Source organism: Cervus elaphus, chromosome 6 (genome assembly GCF_910594005.1).
Source record: "Cervus elaphus chromosome 6, mCerEla1.1, whole genome shotgun sequence".
In the NCBI taxonomy this organism is placed as follows: Eukaryota; Metazoa; Chordata; class Mammalia; order Artiodactyla; family Cervidae; genus Cervus; species Cervus elaphus.
Window position 1 is genome coordinate 13,144,968 of NC_057820.1, and position 17,381 is coordinate 13,162,348.

A 17,381-nucleotide genomic window follows, 5' to 3' on the forward strand; every position below is an offset into this window, starting at 1 on the left:
AATCTTTGCGTGCAATTGCTATAAAATACAAAATAAATGGAGTGGGTCGCTGGAGGGCAGCTGGAATTTGGCCGAGGGTCAGGTTCATTGATGGTAAGAGTTGGACCATAAAGAAAGCTGAGTGCTGAAGAATTGATGCATTTGAACTGTGGTGTTGGAGAAGACTCTTGAGAGTTCCTTAGACTGCAAGGAGCCATCCTGAAGGAGATCAGTCCTGAATATTCATTGGAAGGACTGATGCTGAAGCTGAAGCTCCAATACTATGGCCACCTGATGCGAAGAACTGACTCACTGGAAAAGAGCCTGATGCTGGAAAAGATTGAAGGCAGGAGGAGAAGGGGGCGACAGATGACAAGATGATTGGATGGCATCACTGTCTCAATGTTGGGTTTGAGCAAGCTTCGGGAGATGGTGGAGGACAGGAAAGCCTGGCATGCTGCAGTCCATGGGGTCCCAGAGTCAGACACGACTGAGTGACTGAACATCAACAGGTTCAAGTGTCCAGCTGCCCATCTAGAGCCCAGATTCAAGCGTCCGTTGTCTACCTTCGTCTGCCTCGTCTGGCCCTTCCTGCCCCCACGCTGTCTAAATGCCAGTCTGAAAACTGAGTCGAGATGTTTTTAATCACAACATGTCCTGGTTCCCCATGACAGAGCTTGGCTGCTCTGACACCTGTAAAATGGAATTACATCTGTAAATTAATTTTCTAGAAATGACCTGCATTTCCCAAGACTTTCCTGGAAGCCAGTGTAAGCAATTAAAGCTTGAGACGCACTCCTGTCCTGGTGAGTCGGGGGTGAGGCAGTGATGAACCCACCTCCCAGCAGCTTAGGAAGCAGCAGGACCCCAGAGGACCCCAGGACAGCTGCAGCCCCCTGAGGAGTGAGGGTCCATCCCTCTGGGGGCTCCACCCTCCACTGGTTTATTACAGAGCTAAAATTCACATAACGTAAAATGAACTGTTTGCAAGCGAACGCAGTGGCATTTAGTACATTCGCCACATTGTGTAGCTGCCAGCTCTGTCTAATTCAGGAACATTCGTCATCCCGGAGGAAATCCGATGAGCAGTTGCGCCCCATCCCCCCACCAGCTCCTGGCAGCCCCTGATTAGCCATCTGTCTGTGCATTTACTTATTCTGGGTATTTTGTGTTGATTCCCACCTATGCTAAAATAACGTTGCCCTGAGACTGGCACTAGGCACCAAGGGCTTTAACCATTCTGGTTGTTGGGACATCTGACCCAGTGTTGGTGCCAAAGCAGACTGACATTTACCTAGCTTCTCAGCCCCTTAGGAGTGAACCAAATCTGGCCTCTGTACCCCAACACCAAATTAAATCTCAGAGACAGAGTTTTGGGTGAAGTAGGAAAGGATAGCTTTACTGCTTTGCTGGATGAATCACAAGCTGGAATCAAGATTGCCAGGAGAAATAACACAACCTCCAATATACAGATGATAGCACTCTAAGGGAAGAAAGTGAAGAGAAACTAAAGAGCCTCTTGATGACTGGGAAAGAGGAGAGTGAAAAAGCTGGCTTAAAACTTAACATTCAAAAAACTAACATCATGGCATCTGGTCCCATCACCTCATGGCAAATAGAAGGGGAAAAAGTGGACAAAATGACAGATATTATTTTCTTGGGCTCCAAAATCATTGCAGATGGTGATTTCAGCCATGAAATTAAAAGATGCTTGGCCCTTGGAAGTAAACCTATGACAAACCTAGACAGTGTATTAGGAAGCAGAAGCATCACTTTGCTGACAAAGGTCCATATAGTCCAAGCTATAATTTTTCCAGTAATCATGTACAGATGTGAGAGTTGGACCAGAAGGCTGAGCACCAAAGAATTCATGCTTTTAAATGGTGGTGCTGGGCAAAACTCTTGGGAGTCCCTTGGACAGCAAAGAGATCAAATCAGTTGATTCTCAAGGAAATCAGTCCTGAATATTCATTGGAAGGACTGATGCTGATGCTGAAGCTGAAGCTCCAATACTTTGGCCACCTGATGCGAAGAGCCAACTCATTGGAAAAGATCCTGATACTAGGAAAGACTGAAGGCAAAAGGAGAATGGGGTGGCAGAGGATGGAATGATTAGATAGCATCACCGATTCAATGCATATGAATTTGAGCAAACTCCAGGAGATAGTGAAAGTCAAGGAAGCCTGGTGTGCTGCAGTCCACGGAGTCCACGGAATTGCAAAGAGTCAGACACGACTCAGCAACAGCAGCAACAACAAATTGCTTTTCCAGGCAAAGGGGGCCACAGCAAGCAACTGCCCTCAAAGCCGTGTGTCCCCACCTGGAGGGGGTAGTGAGGGGTCTTACAGTAATGGTTCAAAGAGGATGATCAGCTCATGGACATTTTTCTGATTGGTTATTGGTGAGGTAAGTGAGAGTCTGCATCATTCACCTTCTGGTTCTAACCAGTCTGGGGTCTGCTTGCTTGGTTGGGGCTTCCCAGGTGGCGCTAGTGGTAAAGAACCCCCCTGCCAGTGCAGAAGACGTAAGAGGCGCAGATTCGATCCCTGGGTTGGGAAGATCCCCTGGAGGAGGGCATGGCAATCCACTCCAGTATTTCTTGCCTGGAGAATCCTATGGACAGAGGAGCCTGGCAGGCTACAGTCCATGGGGTTGCAAAGAGGCCGACACGACGGGAGCGACTTAGCACAGCACATCAAACCCTTAATTTCTCCCACCTGATGGGGGTTTCGGTATCTGCAGAAGAGCTCGAAAATGTTGCTATGTGTATTGCTTGGGAAGGGACCAGGACTCTGCCCCAAGGCTGCACTGTTGTTTCTTGTCTGTTCCTCCCTTGTCTCTACATCCCCTCCCATCCTTGCTTCACATCTGTTTCAAACTACAGGTTGGAGCTAAGGGAAGATCACACACTCTGAGTGAAGCCTATTTCCTGTCATCAAAGAATCGGCGGAGACAGAGAGTCTTTGTGTCCAGGAGCCCCACAGAGTCCTGCTCCGTAACAGGGGCACAGGCTCTTCCTCTTAACTCAGACTTTATTCCCCATGCTGACCATCATTCCTGCTGCACCGAATCCTCCTCCCCGCTGCTTTCCCTGACTCCCCAGCAGAACACCATCTGCTGCACCCTCGGGGTGCCCCGTCTGTATTCTGTCCCAGGTGTCACGTGGGGTTTCCTGCTATGCCTGCACCTTATCTCAAGCTGGCTTCTGACTCACAGATGGTAGTAACTACATAGCATCGTCGATGGAATGCTAGCCTCACAGTTCAGCTCCTGGCCCCATGTCCTCCTTCTTGGGCGTGATGCATGTCAAATGAGATGCCCAGTGATGTCTTTTGTCCTGTCTTTGGCAGCCCCGGAAGTGTTCCAGGTGTATGTGGACGGAGGCCCTGGCTACTCCTACCCCGTTGACTGGTGGTCCCTGGGTGTCACGGCCTACGAGCTGCTGCGGGGCTGGGTAAGATGTTTGTCTGTGTGGTGGACGTGGGGACTGTGGAAGGGGGTGCTCAGGTCCTCCCAGGCTTGGGTAGAGTCGGATGGCCATGTCCCATGGCTGGTGCACCGTGCTGGCAAGGAGCCCTGGGTGTCTGTCCTGATGGCCCATGTGCCAGCTCCACGGTCTTGAGTGTTGAAAAGCTCTTAACAAGCCTCTGGTCCAGCCCCTCATTCTACTTGTGGGGAGAGGGGTGTCGAGGGGAAGGGTCTCTTGCGAAGCTCAGCCACGGATCAGTGGCAGCTCAAACACCCAAATCATCCCAATCTCATGATTTCAACCCACAATATCAGGCACTCGTGCCTGATCAGACTCTTCTGCTTGTTTTTTGCTGTTGTTATTTTGTCCCAATCTTCCCCGAATACTTAGCTGTGTCCTATAAAAGTGGGGCATTCAGTGCGCATTTCTGTTTTATTTCATTTAAATGTAATAGCTGAACATGACTAAGTGAACTCTTTAGCAACTAATAGCTCAGTTTTATTTTAGCAGGAAGAATTATGTCAAACTAATTTGGAGGCATATTTTCTCTATACAAATATCATTTGAAAAGGATGCCACTTAACCTCTCAGGACCATGGTTTCCCCCTTATACAATGAGGATAATAACATCCTTTCCTTCCATTCTGTGCACTGAAGTTATCCCAGGATTGATGTGCCCAGCTGGGACACACGGCTTTCGTATTAGTCATCTTACAGCATCAAAGAGTCGGGCACAACTTAATGACTGAACAACACAACAATGACACCTTATAGGTCTAGCACCCAGCACATAGCTGTGGAGAGTGAGTTCCCATCACTGGCTGCTCTTTTAACGTTGCTCACAGTCATCTGCATGTTTAAGCTGGCAGTCAGCGCTCCTCGAGGACAGGGGCTCCCAGTGCAGGGGGATGAGGGATGGGGATGAATGAATGATGACAGCTGTGTGAAAACCATCCAAGCTATGTTATTCATTACCGCCGTGTGGTCCAAGCAACTGTTCTCTGCTGTTGATCTCAATTATTTCCCCTGAGTTCCTCAAAAAACGTATTATGGCACATGGTTTTTTAAGAATGCAAAAAGTATATTTGTGATCTTGTGAGTTTTCTCGGGCACTGAATGAAAACTATCTCCCGCAGGCTTACCTAAGGCTTACCTATGGGCTCTCCTGGTGGCTCAGTGGGTAAAGAATCTGCCTGATTCTTGAGCTGCCACCGATCCACGGCTGAGCTTCGCAAGAGACCCTTCCCCTCGACATCCCTCTCCCCACAAGTAGAATGCAGGTTCAGTCCTTGGGTCGGGAAGATCCCCTGGAGGAGGGCATGGTAACCCACTCTAGTATTCTTTCCTGGAGAATCCCCTGGACAGAGGATCCTAATGGGCTATAGTCCACAGGGTCGAAAAGAGTCAGACACGTCTGAAGTGAGTGAGCACGCATGCACGCAGGCTTACCTATTCCTGGTCAGTTCCTTTGTCACGTACTGGTCCTTTGATATACACGCTCAGGGAGGGAACATGAGGGTCCCCATGGTATTTGTATGAACCAGAGGACACAGGCATCACTAGATGCTGTTTATGATGTAATCAGTCATACAAATGACCTTGGCAAGCAATTCACCTAAGTGTGATTGGTTGCTTGCCAGCAGAAAGTATATTCTTGGTCAGATTACAGGTCAGTAGAGATAGTCATACTGAGTGAAATAAGTCAGAGAAGGAGAAATATCATATGACATCATATATGTGGAATCAAAAAAGAATTGATACAAATTAACATACTTAAAAAACACAGATTCACAGACTTTGAGAACGAACTTATGACTGCCAGGGAGAAGGATGAGGGGAAGGGATAGTTAGAGAGTTTGGGATGGACATTACACACTGCTATATTTAAAATGGATAACCAACAAGGATCTACTTGTATGGTATATGGAACTCTGCTCAATGTTATGGCAGGCTAGAGGGAAGGGGAATTTGGGGGAGAATGGATACATGTGTATATATGGCCGAATCCCTTTGCTATTCACTTGAAACTATCCCAACATTATTAATCAGCCATTTGTTGTTGTTTAGCCCCTAAGTCATGTCTGCCTCTTGTAACCCCATGGACTGTAGCCCAGTAGGATCCTCTGTCCATAGGATTCTCCAGGCAAGGATACCTGAGTGGGCTGCCATTTCCTTCTCCAGGGGACAGGGATCGAACCTGTGTCTCCTGCATTGGCAAGCAGATTCTTAGTAAAAAGTTTAAAAAAAAAAAAACAAACATGGATTAGAACAGTCAAAGATGATGACTTGGAAAAAAGCCTCAAGGGCTTCAAAACAAAATGTGCACCTTGAGGGCTGTGATTCTACTCTGGTCACTTGACTCCTCTGAGCCCTGGCTTCCTCCTTCCTGAAATGGGGATGATGAGGCCAGCCGGTGGGGCAGGGAGGTCACCAAGGTGATTCCGGAAGAAAATGTGGGCAGCGCATAGGCAGTGTCCGGCACACAGGAGGACTCTGATTGCTGCATAAATGTTCACGTGGTGATGATTCAGAGGCAGGTGGATACAGAGACAGTGCTGTATCAGTGCCAAGAAGGGCAGCTGCGGCTGACACAGCAGTCAGAAGGACAGTCGGGGGACTTTCTAGAAAGGACCGTGAGGTCACCTGGAGGTGCTGGCTTTACTCTGTAGGAAGTGCAGTGCAGTCCGTGGAAGGGACAGCATAGTGCTTAAGCCAGAGGGTTATGGAAATCCTAAGGTTTCCCAGGTTTCTCCATGGGTAAAGAATCTGCCTGCAATGCAGGAGACCCAGGTTTGATCCCTGGTTTTGGGAATCACATGTTTTGGGGATCAAATTCCAGTTTTGTTGCAGTTCCTGAATGTTCTGTGCTGAGCCTGCTTCTTGTCTGTCAAATGGGAAGAATTGTGGTTGCAAAGCACAGGATTCCTCAGCCTTAGCTCTATGGTTGCTTGGGTCTGGATACCACTTTGTGTGGGGGCTGCCTTGTACATTAGAGAGTGTTTAGCAGCATCCCTGGCCTCTACCCACTAGAGACCAGCCGGAATCGCCCCCACAACCAAAATGTCACCAAATGTTGCCAGACGTCCCTTGGGGGACAAATCATCCCCAGTTGAGAACCACTGCCATAGAGCAATCAAGGGGAATGGGCGAAAGGAGATTCTGAGTGTCAGGCCACTGGCCCATGGCCTGGCACAATGTGCTTTGCATGCAGTCGCAGGTAGAGCCCTAAAACCCACACCATGGCACCATGAAGACTTCTACCCTCTCTGCTTCCTCCCAACCATCTCCCTCACCTGGTATTACCCTTGGCTTTGACTCCAGTCAGCGTTTCTCCTTAAGGTTCAGTAGACAGAGAAGTGGAGGTGATGGGGAATAGAGGAGGGTTATGGAGGTCCTAGGGTTTCCCAGGTGGCTCAGTGGGTAAAGAATCTGCCTGCAATGCAGGAGACCCAGGTTCAATCCCTGGGTCAGGATGATCCCCCAGAGAAGGGACTGGCTGCCCACTCCAGTATTCTTGCCTGGACGATTCCATGGACAGAGGAGCCTGGCGGGCTACAGTCTATAGGATTGCCAAGGGTCAGACGTGGCTGAAGCGACTGAGCATGCACGCACACATGCATGGAGATCCTACAGTTTGCAGCAGAACTAAGAACCTCTGGACGCACAACAAATGGTGGGCTCAACCACAGAGACGAGCATCTGTTGGTGTATTAACCCAACGAAGTGAGAGAGGCAGCCCTTGAGTTGAGCATTGCCTTCCTGTCTTTCTGTAAAGCAGAGAGATTACTGAGCTGGGAGTTTGAAACCTGGGGTGAAATGAACTCTCTGACCTTGCCCCTCCAGTTTCCATAAAGCGAGGGATTTTCAAGCTGTGCTTCCTGAAAGTAAAGGACCCTGCAGGAATGATTCGACAGTTCATAGGGGAAAAAAGATTTCTCCAGCTGCTGGAGGTTTAAGCAACCTGGGGAACTGTTCTTCACTTGCATCTGTTCTATGTTTTGGATTTTGAGCAAAAAGATTTAAGGGGAAAAACATTGGATGAGATGGTCCCCAAGGCCCAGCTCAGCTCTAGCAGTTAAAATAACAGGTCTATGGCAATTCTTTTCCTGTTTCTTCTGTTTCTTGGTAAATTGGAATTTTTGTAAACTGGGTTTCCTAGAATAGACACACTTGTACTCCATAATGAGTCTATCTGGTACCCTGCTGCCAAAATTACTTTCACCAGCTGAACAGGTAATTATTTCACCTTAAAAATACCACTGGCTTCCCTGGTGCAGTGCAGGAATCCCAGGTCTGATCCTTGGGTTGGGAAGATCCCCTGGAGAAGAGAATGGCTACCCACTCCAGTATTCTTGCCTGGAGAATTCCACAGACAGTAGAGCCTGGCAGGGTACAGTCCATGGGGTTGCAAAGAGTCAGATACGACTGAGCGTCTAACACTTTCACTTTTGGAAATACCACTCAGTTTTCCAAGTCAGCACATCCTAAGACCAATGAGTGAGACCAAGACTCAGGAGAACTCTTGACCACAAGCCGATGGAATGTTGATCTTAATATTGAACAATATTCTCGTCGAAGGGCCTAGGTTTCTCCACAGCCACCCAAACAGATCAAGGCTGAGCCTGGAACTTCAAGATGCAGTGCAGATCTTAGTCATAGTTTCCAAATGCATTTCCAGAAATATTTAACTGCTCTATTAGCCTCATGGCTAATTGTAGTTACTACTGTTCCCATTATTGTTGTTTTTATTGGTCTGGTTCCCTCCAGAAGTGGGGGGAGAGAGAGAGAGGCTCTTTGGGGGGCCTGGGGGGCAAGTAGAATTCATGGATGCCTTGAAGTAGCCAGGTAGGAGACAGAATGAAGCGTAAATGATAACAGAAGTCTTTATGCTTGCAGCTGGCTCATTCTCCAGTTGGGTGCTTGAGTTCCAGGCTCTGGTGGAAAGAGCTGCGAAGGAGAATCTGTGTCTCTGGGACATTGGGAAAGTCACTTTTTGTCTCTCAACCTCAGTTTCCCAAACTTTAAAAATGAAGAGGTGAGCCAGCACCGTGACACCTGCAGTAGTTGGGTTACCAGAATGGGTCTGGGACCGGAGTCAGAGAAATAGCCTTTTGAGAGGCAAAAGATGGGAAGACGCGATTGTGAAACGATCCTGAAGAGTTCAGAAACCAGAGTCTCAACCCCTGAAGGCCGGTCTTCAGGTGGTGGCCTGAACTCTGGTTTTCTGAACCCCCTCCCGCACTAAGGCAGCACCCCTCCACCCCTTCCATGCACCCAGCACCCACTGTAGGGACCACCCCCCAAGCACGCACCCCACACCCGAAACCCCTCACTGCCGTCTTTTCCAAGATGAAGAGCTGAGAGGGGTCGGGACCCTGTCTGTCTGCTCACACCAGGGACCTGGTCTACACAGAGCGCCGACACCTCCCAGAACAAAGCAGACGTCAGACACCTTCCCTAGAACTCTGCCTGAGGACGGCCAGGGTAATGGTCTTAGTCTGATTGGGCTGTTGTGACCAAGTCCGACAGACCGGGTGGCTTAAACAATAGACGCCTGTTCTCTCGTGGCTCTGGGACCTAGAAGCCCAAGTTCAAGGTGTCTTCAGGGCTGACTCCTTCTGAGGGCGGTGAAGGAAGCTGCCCCTTTATACCTCACATCAAGGTGCTCCTTCCTTGCTCATAGATGGCCGTCTTCTCCCTGTGTCTTCTTGCATGGTGTCCCCTCAATGTCTATCTCCCCAGGTCCTAGGGTCCCCTTTTTCTAGGGTTTCCCCTGTGTACAAGGACACCAATCATATTGAATTGAGGTCCCTCCTAATGACCTCGTGTGAACTTGATCGCCTCTGTAAACACCCTGTCTCCAAACAAGGCCACGTTCTGAGGTGCTGGGATTTGGACTTGAACATACAAGCTTGAGGGACACACTTCCCTCTGTGACAGTAGCGCTCAGAGGTAAGCTGGGGGCTGATACTGCCTGCGGTTTAATATCGATACCATCACATCCTAGCTCTGGGGCTTGGGGCCTCTGGCTCATCTGCTATAAAGTGGTCATATTGTGCGTGCGTGCTAAGTCGCCTCAGTTGTGTCCAACTCTTTTTGACCTTATGGACTGTAGCCTGCCAGGCTCCTCTGTCTGTGGGATCCTCCAGGCAAGGATACTGGAGTGGCTTGCCAGGCCCTCCTCCAAGGGATCTTCCCGACTCAGGGATGGAACCCAGGTCTCCTGTGTCTCCTGCATTGGCAGGTGGGTTCTTTACCACTAGCGCCATCTGGGAAGCACAAGTGGTCACATTCACAGTAGCCACCTCATGGAGATGCTGGGAGCTTTGTGTCACATCCCAGATGCTCTCAGTGAACATTCACTGTCATTTCTAATCGTGATGGTGGTTCCTAGCAAAACGCAAAGGGATCCTGCAACATGAAAGCAGGCAGCAGCTTTGGGTAGAAATTCTGAAACTGAAAATGCACTCCACTTCCTATTAAATTCAAAAATGTTTGAAGCCAGATTTAAAGAATGTTAGTGTAGCAAGCTAATTAGACTTTCTAAGGAGTCCTCAGGCTTCCCTGGTGGCTCAGATGGTAAAGAATCTGCCTGCATTGCAGGAGATCCCGGTTCAATCCCTGGGTCAGGAAGATTCCCTGGAGGAGGGCATGGCAACCCACTCCAGTATTCTCGCCTGGAGAATTCCATAGACAGAGGAGCCTGGCAGGCTACAGTCCCGCCAGGACTGTAGGGGTCGCAAAGTGGACACACACACAGGGAGCTCACAGTTTGGGATTTTGCCCTGTTGGCTGGAAGGGAGGGTCCCAATTCAGTGAAAACAGGTGGGAGAGGAGGCAGGCAGTCAGGAAGAGGCCCCTTTCTGGGTGGATATATCAGAAGGCACAGTGCACCCATGTCGGCAGGCATCTTCCCCAGAGGGGCCCCATTTGGTAGAGATACAGACACTTCCTTCCAGGGAATTGTATCCCAACCAGGGCTCAGGATCCCCTCACTTTCCCAGGTTGCCTTCTCCAATTGCTGCAGCCCCATGGGAATCCAAGTTCCATGAGGTTGGAGCTGGCCCCTTATGCAGCATGGGAGCCCAGCATGGTGTTTAGACTCCCGGTCCATGTTCCATCAGCAACTGTGGATGATCTGATCATCATCTTTGCTGTCCTTGTGCTCCGGGACCCGCTGGGCAACAGATACTGCTCAGTGCCCTGAGAACACAGAGATGGAGGTACTGTAATCCCACCTACCAGGAGCACCGCCCCCCACTGCCTTGCAGGAACTCCATACTGTCCAACCAAGGTCATGTGGATTAACAATGAGCTCATTCCTCCAGATTTCTCCAGGATCAGTTTAGTCATTGAAACACACATGCTTAGGAAACAGTTGCCTGCTCCAGCCCTGGGTCATGTGACCCTGATGGGAACCTGGAAGCTTCCTGGAGGACACAGCCAGGGGGAGGGTGAAGAAGAGGCTCTGAAAGAGCTGTTCTTGGGTGGGAGGGGTGGAGGGAGCGTCAGAGTGAGTCAGCTGCTGTTCAGACACTGTCCCAGCCTCTTCCCCAAGGTCCCAGTCAAAGGAGCCTTCCCAAGCTTTGAGAGGTGTTTGGAGGCCAAAAAAAAAAAAAGAAAATCTGCCCACTCCAATGTCAAGAGGACGTGTCAGAAAGTTCAACGCTCTGCTGTGCTGGGGAATTGGCGAACAGGGCTTAGACATCCTTCCGGTGCAGGAGAGAGGATGGCAGGTGGCAGTGGCCCAGCCTCCCTGCCTCCCTCGCCCAACCAGACCCAGACCTGGTGATTCCCACCGTGCTCACTCATGGGGCCGTTCAGCCAGGGCAGGGAAGATGCAGCCAAGCCCGCCAGTGGGTGGGGGGCTGTGGATGGTGAGAGCCGCTCCTCTCTGCAGGCCTAGGTCTGGAACAGAGACTCTGGGGTTAGGCTGTAGGGCATGGGTGCTGCCTCTGCCGCATCCTGGCTGTGTGACCTCACCAATCACTGACCCTTCTGGGGCTGTAAGGGAACACCCACCCACTGGGTTCCTGCGCTGGTCAGTGTTGACACAGGGGTCCAGGCCACCTGTTCAGCCGTGTAACTGGAACACCCACTGTTACCTGCAGGGAAAGAAAAACCACCCCTTGTAATGACACAGGTTTTTTTATTTTATGTTTGCTTTTCAGTCACTAAGTCACGTCCAACTCTCTGTGACCCCATGGACTGCAGCCGCACGCCAGGCTTCCCTGTCCTTCAGTATCTCTCAGAGTTTGCTCAAACTCTCGTCCTTCGAGCCAGTGATGCCATCCAACCCTCTCATCCTCTGTCATCCCCTTCTCCTCCTGCCCTCAATCTTTCCCAGCATCAGGGTCTTTTCCAGTGAGTTAGCTCTTCACATCAGGTGGCCAAGGTTTTATTGTTGAACTATAATTTATTTACAATGTTGTCTTAATTTTTGCTGTGCAGCAAAGTGATTTAGTTATATGTTTATAGATATGGGTATAGATACATACACTCTTTTCCATTATGGTTTATCATGGGATCTTGACTATAGTTACCAGTGCTATAGAGTAGGACCTTGTTGTTTATCCATTCTATATGTAATAGTATACATCTTCTAATCCCAAACTCTCGATCCATCCCTCCCCTACACCCATCTCTCTTGGCAACCACAGGTCTGTTCTCTGTGTCTGTTTTAGCCATGTGGACGGCTGTCTCTGATACTGTCTGTTGTCCCTTGTTACAGAGACCGTATGAAATCCACTCGGCCACGCCCATCGATGAGATCCTTAACATGTTCAAGGTGGAGCGTGTCCACTACTCTTCCACGTGGTGCAAGGGCATGGTCGCCCTGCTAAAGAAGGTAAGGGGGTAGCCGCCCGTCTACCTGGCCAGGGAGCTGGTCACTCAGTGCAGAAACAAACAGACCAGCCGACTAAGGAACGAGAGGACGAATGGACGGACAGTGGTGGAAATACCAAAGTCAGCAGGCTTCCAACATCTTACTGAAGTGCTCTTACCATCTCGCTTCAAGATCACAAAGCCGCTGGACAGAGGGGTGTGGCCTGAAGTCAAGTCTGGGATGACAAAGCCCTCAGGCTTTTTTCACTCCACTACCAACTTCTAATAATTAGAAATATTTCATACATATGGTTCTTTAACATTTTTACAAATCATCTTTTAACTCACTGAGCTTTAAGAAATTAGGTATCTCCTGACTTTTCCTAGGAATTTTTCAGTTCAGTTCAGTTACTCAGTCATGTCCAACTCTTTGCAACCCCATGGACTGCAGCATGCCAGGATTCCCTGTCCATCACCAACTGCCGGAGCTTGCTCAAACTCATGTCCATCCAGTCAGTGATGCCATCCAACCATCTCATCCTCTGTTGTGCCCTTCTCCTGCCTTCAGTCTTTCCCAGCATCAGGCTCTTTTCCAATGAGTCAGTTCTTCATATCAGGTGGCCAAAGTATTGGAGTTTCAGCTTCAGCATTAGTCCTTCCAGTGAATATTTAGGACTGATTTCCTTTATGATTGACTGGTTGAATCTCCTTGCAGTCCAAGGTACTCCCAAGAGTCTTCTCCAATACTGCAGTTCAAAAGCATCAATTCTTAGGCGCTCAGCTTTCTTTATAGTCCAACTCTCACATGACTACTGGAAAAGCCATAGCTTTGACTAGACGGACCTTTGTTGGCAAAGTAATGTCTCTGCTCTTTAACAGGCTGTCTAGATTGGTCATAACTTTTCTTCCAAGGAACAAGTGTCTTTTAATTTCATGGCTGCAGTCACCATCTGCAGTGATTTTAGAGCCGCAAAAAACAAAGTCTGTCACTGTTTCCATTGTTTCCCCATCGATTTGCCATGAAGTGATGGCAGTTGGTGATGGGACCAAATGCCATGATCTTAGTTTTCTGAATGTTGAGTTTTAAGCTTTTTCACTCTTCTTTTTCACTTTCATCAAGAGACTCTTTAGTTCTTCTCCACTTTCTGCCGTAAGGGTGGTGTCATCTGCACATCTGAGGTTATTGATATTGCTCCCGGCAATCTTGATTCCAGCTTGTGCTTTATCCAGCCCGCCATTTCGCATGATGTATTCTGCATATAAGTCAAATAAGCAGGGTGACGATATACAGCCTTGACGTACTGCTTTCCCAGTTTGGAAACAGGTGTAAGCGTAGGTAAGGCAGCTTGTGGCTGGTGGCTCAGCAGTCAAGAATCCACCTGCCAATGCAGGAGACACAAGAGCTGTGGGTTCGATCCCGGGGTCAGGAAGATTCCCTGGAGAAAGAAATGGCAACCCACTCCAGTATTCTTGCCTGGAAAAGTCCCATGGACAGAGGAGCCTGGCAGGCTATAGTCCATGGGGTCACAAAGAGTAGGACATGACTTAGCAACTGAGCATGTACAATGCTTCAGCACAGCAGCCCAGACAGTACACAATATTCATGGAACATAGAAGCAGAGGCACATTCATTTTCCCAAAACTCCACCTTTGGAGGCTCTGCTAACCTCAGTACTGCCCAACTGCATATGTTTGCTCATTGCCTGCAGCTCCTGACCAAGGACCCCGAGAGCCGCCTGTCCAGCCTTGGTGACGTCCAGAGCGCACCCTACTTGGCCGACATGAACTGGGATGCGGTGTTGGAGAAGGCGCTGACACCCGGCTTTGTGCCTAATGTGAGTGAAGTCCTGCCCTATGACATCCAGCCCTGTTGCAGGGTCTCTGTCCTGGGCACTCAGGAACACCCCAGAAGGTGGCAGGGGGCGGGGGGCAGGGGGGTTGCTGGCCACATCATTTGAGCTCCAAAGGGATCACCTCTCACTGAGATGCGCTGTGGATTTGGACCTGATTTGCACAGTCTGGTTGGGCAGCTTCCCTCCCTGTACTGGGTCCTCACGGGCACAGAGCTTCCTTTTTCTTGTTAAATCACACCCACGATGTGCACAGATCCAGGCCCTGGGTAGGTGAGAGCAGGGTAATGGGAGCCAATTAGCCCTCCCTTTCACAAGCTGCCTGTCGGGTAGAGGAAGACAGTGAGTCACCAGTAAATGTATAACGTGACACCAGGTTCAGTTCAGTTCAGTTGCTCAGTTGTGTCTGACTCTTTGCGACCCCATGGCCTGCAGCACGCCAGGCTTCCCTGTCCATCACCAACTCCTGGAGCTTACTCAAACTCATGAGAGGAAGACAGTGAGTCACCAGTAAATGTGTAATGTGACACCAGGCAGTGATGCCAATTCCTACGCACAGAACGAGCTAGGAAGACAGAGAGAGCCCGCAGTGAAGGAGAAGGAGGCAGGGGCTGCTTTTAGGTAGAGGTGCAGAGATCTGAACCAAGTGAAGGAACCAGGCTTGTAAAGATAGGGTGGAATTTTCCAGGCAGAGGGAATATTAAGATCACGCACTTCCAGGCAGCAAAAAGCTTTCAAAGAACAGTGAGAAGGCTTTATAGCTGGAACAGAGTAAGATAGAAGAAAACAGTAGGGAATGAGGGTGGAAAGGACCACAGCCCACACCCTGGAGGCTTCATGATAAGGGTTTTAGACTGTGCCCTCTCAACACTGGAGTTCTATTGGCAGGGAGGTGAAAGTGAGGTTTACACTGTAGAGTGGACAGGTGGGTGTTGAGAATGAATGGAAGGAGACCAACAGGAAGGAGGCTGGGGAGCTAGCCTGGAGGCTCCCAAGGTTGACCCCAGGCCCGAGGGTCAGCTGGCTTCAGCCGCAGGACAACTGGCAGCCAGGATGGAGAATTGGGTAGATTTGGTGTCTCAGCTGGTAAAGAATCCGCCTGCCATGCGGGAGACCTGGTTTCAATCCCTGGGTTGGGAGGATCCCATGGAGAAGGGAAAGGCTACCCACTCCTGTATTCTTGCCTGGATAATTCCATGGAGAAAGGAGCCTGGCAGGCTATACAGTCCATGGGATTGCAAAGAGTCAGACACGACTGAGTGACTTTCACTTTTTGGCCAGAAATGGCATCTTTAAATGGATTTGTTAAAAATGATATTTATATTAATAGAAAAGATAGTAATGACATGAGGAGGAGGGTATGAGAAAATATGTGAAAATACCAGATTGGTAAACTGAACTCAATCTCATGAAATGAACACACATAAGATGAAGGAAACGTGTGTATATTAACAGGTGGATGGGGATTATAGGAATAAATGAATGACGTGTGCAGTGAGGATGGGTCACTGCTCATCATCAGGACAGAAATGAGCAGATATATCCCCTAGGAGGGCTTCCCTGGTGGCTCAGACGGTATAAAGTCTACCTGCAATGCAAGAGCTTTGCAGGTTCAAGAGCACCCAGGTTCACTCTCTGGGTTGGAAAGATACCCTGGAGAAGGCAATGGCACCCCACTCCAGTACTCTTGCCTGGAAAATCCCATGGACAGAGGAGCCTGGTGGGCTGCAGTCCATGGGTTTGCTAAGAGTGGGATACGACTGAGCGACTTCACTTTCACTTTTCACTTTCATGCATTGGAGAAGGAAATGGCAACCCACTCCAGTGTTCTTGCCTGGAGAATCCCAGGGACGGGGGAGCCTGGTGGGCTGCCGTCTATGGGGTCACACAGAGTCGGACACGACTGAAGCGACTTAGCAGCAGCAGCAGAGCGACTAACACTTTCACAACTTTCTTGCATCCACTAGGAGTAGCTCATTGTTACTCGTTGAATGGGTGATTGAATCAATGAAAATACAAATCAGTGATATAGAACCAAGGCAAACCGTGTTTCCTTTTTCACTTCTTTTCAGAAAGGGAGACTGAACTGCGACCCCACATTTGAACTTGAAGAAATGATTCTTGAATCCAAACCACTCCATAAAAAGAAGAAGAGGTTGGCAAAGAACAGATCCAAAGATGGCTCTAAGGACAGCTGTTCTCTGGTGAGTGCTGTCTTGGGAGCAGACCCCGGCAAAGAGGAACCCTATAGTCCAGTGAATGTGATTGAGCTGCTTCTTAGCCACAAGGAGGGCAGGTGGGGAGGGTGGCCTGTCACTTCACCCTCCCAAATGCCTTTGTTTGCAGTCAATCAAATGCTTCCATCAAACAAGAGGTCTTTCAGAGCAGGATGCTATGAGAGCATCGCTCTCGATGATACATTCTTGCTCTCATCATTCACGTTAGCACGGTTCCTAGTGCAGGAATCTCTGTATCTCTGATCAAGAGCCCAAGAACGATGCTGAGTGACATCAGTGCTGCGCCCAGTAGAGCCCAGCACCTGTTGCTGGCCAAAATCTTGGCCTTCTCTGCCCACCGAAGCCGAGTAAAAAATACAACACAGAGTCTGGAGGTAAAAGAAAGGTGGATTTAATTCTCAGCCGGCAGAGAGGAGAATACAGTAGGCTCGTGCTTCCAAGAACTGTGCCCCTGCCCCCACCTCCATGAGGAGTCTAGGGGCTTATCTAAGATCGAAGTCAGGTGTTAGTGATGAGGTACTAATGTGTTAGGATCTTGATTTCTTCCTCTTGCGTTGTTTCAAAGACAGTCATAGGCTGGCATCAGTAACCCAGTAATTGAGTCTGGCAGTTCGGTGGCCTTGAAGCCTTCTTTCTGATATGTAACTACAAGGGGAAGGGTGTTGTCTGGGTAAACACCAGAAACAGGATGTATTTAGCATAGAGTCAAAAGGAAATAGGAGCGAAGCAAACTTAGTTACAGACATGCAGAGTTAGGAGCAAAAAAACTAGGAACGTTCATGCCTGCTCACTGTTCTCTTTATCTTCTTTGTTCTCAGAAAAGGGAAAGAAAAAAGTCATTTTTCTTTATTCCCCACACCCTCTGCAAAGGTGTTATACTGTGGAGGCACCCAAGGCCACCCTTTGTGGGTCCTTGTATTGATTTTGTAGGCTGCCATCACAAAGCGTCACACACTGGTATGGAACAACTGAAATGTGTTCACTCAACAATTCTACAGACCGGAAGTTCAGAATCAAGGG

The 17,381-nt window shown here is 49.2% G+C and overlaps 1 protein-coding gene across 3 annotated transcripts in view; it reads left to right on the forward strand.

Annotated features, from left to right (window-relative positions):
- Window positions 1–17,381, forward strand: part of STK32B (serine/threonine kinase 32B) — a 373,746-nt gene that overhangs the window by 330,957 nt on the left and 25,408 nt on the right. For all 3 annotated transcript variants that reach the window (XM_043906203.1, XM_043906205.1, XM_043906206.1), the window contains 4 exons: window positions 3,330–3,433; window positions 12,180–12,296; window positions 13,984–14,109; window positions 16,197–16,328. In XM_043906203.1, the coding sequence (XP_043762138.1) occupies window positions 3,330–3,433; window positions 12,180–12,296; window positions 13,984–14,109; window positions 16,197–16,328 (479 nt within the window). The remainder of the gene's footprint in view (window positions 1–3,329; window positions 3,434–12,179; window positions 12,297–13,983; window positions 14,110–16,196; window positions 16,329–17,381) is intronic.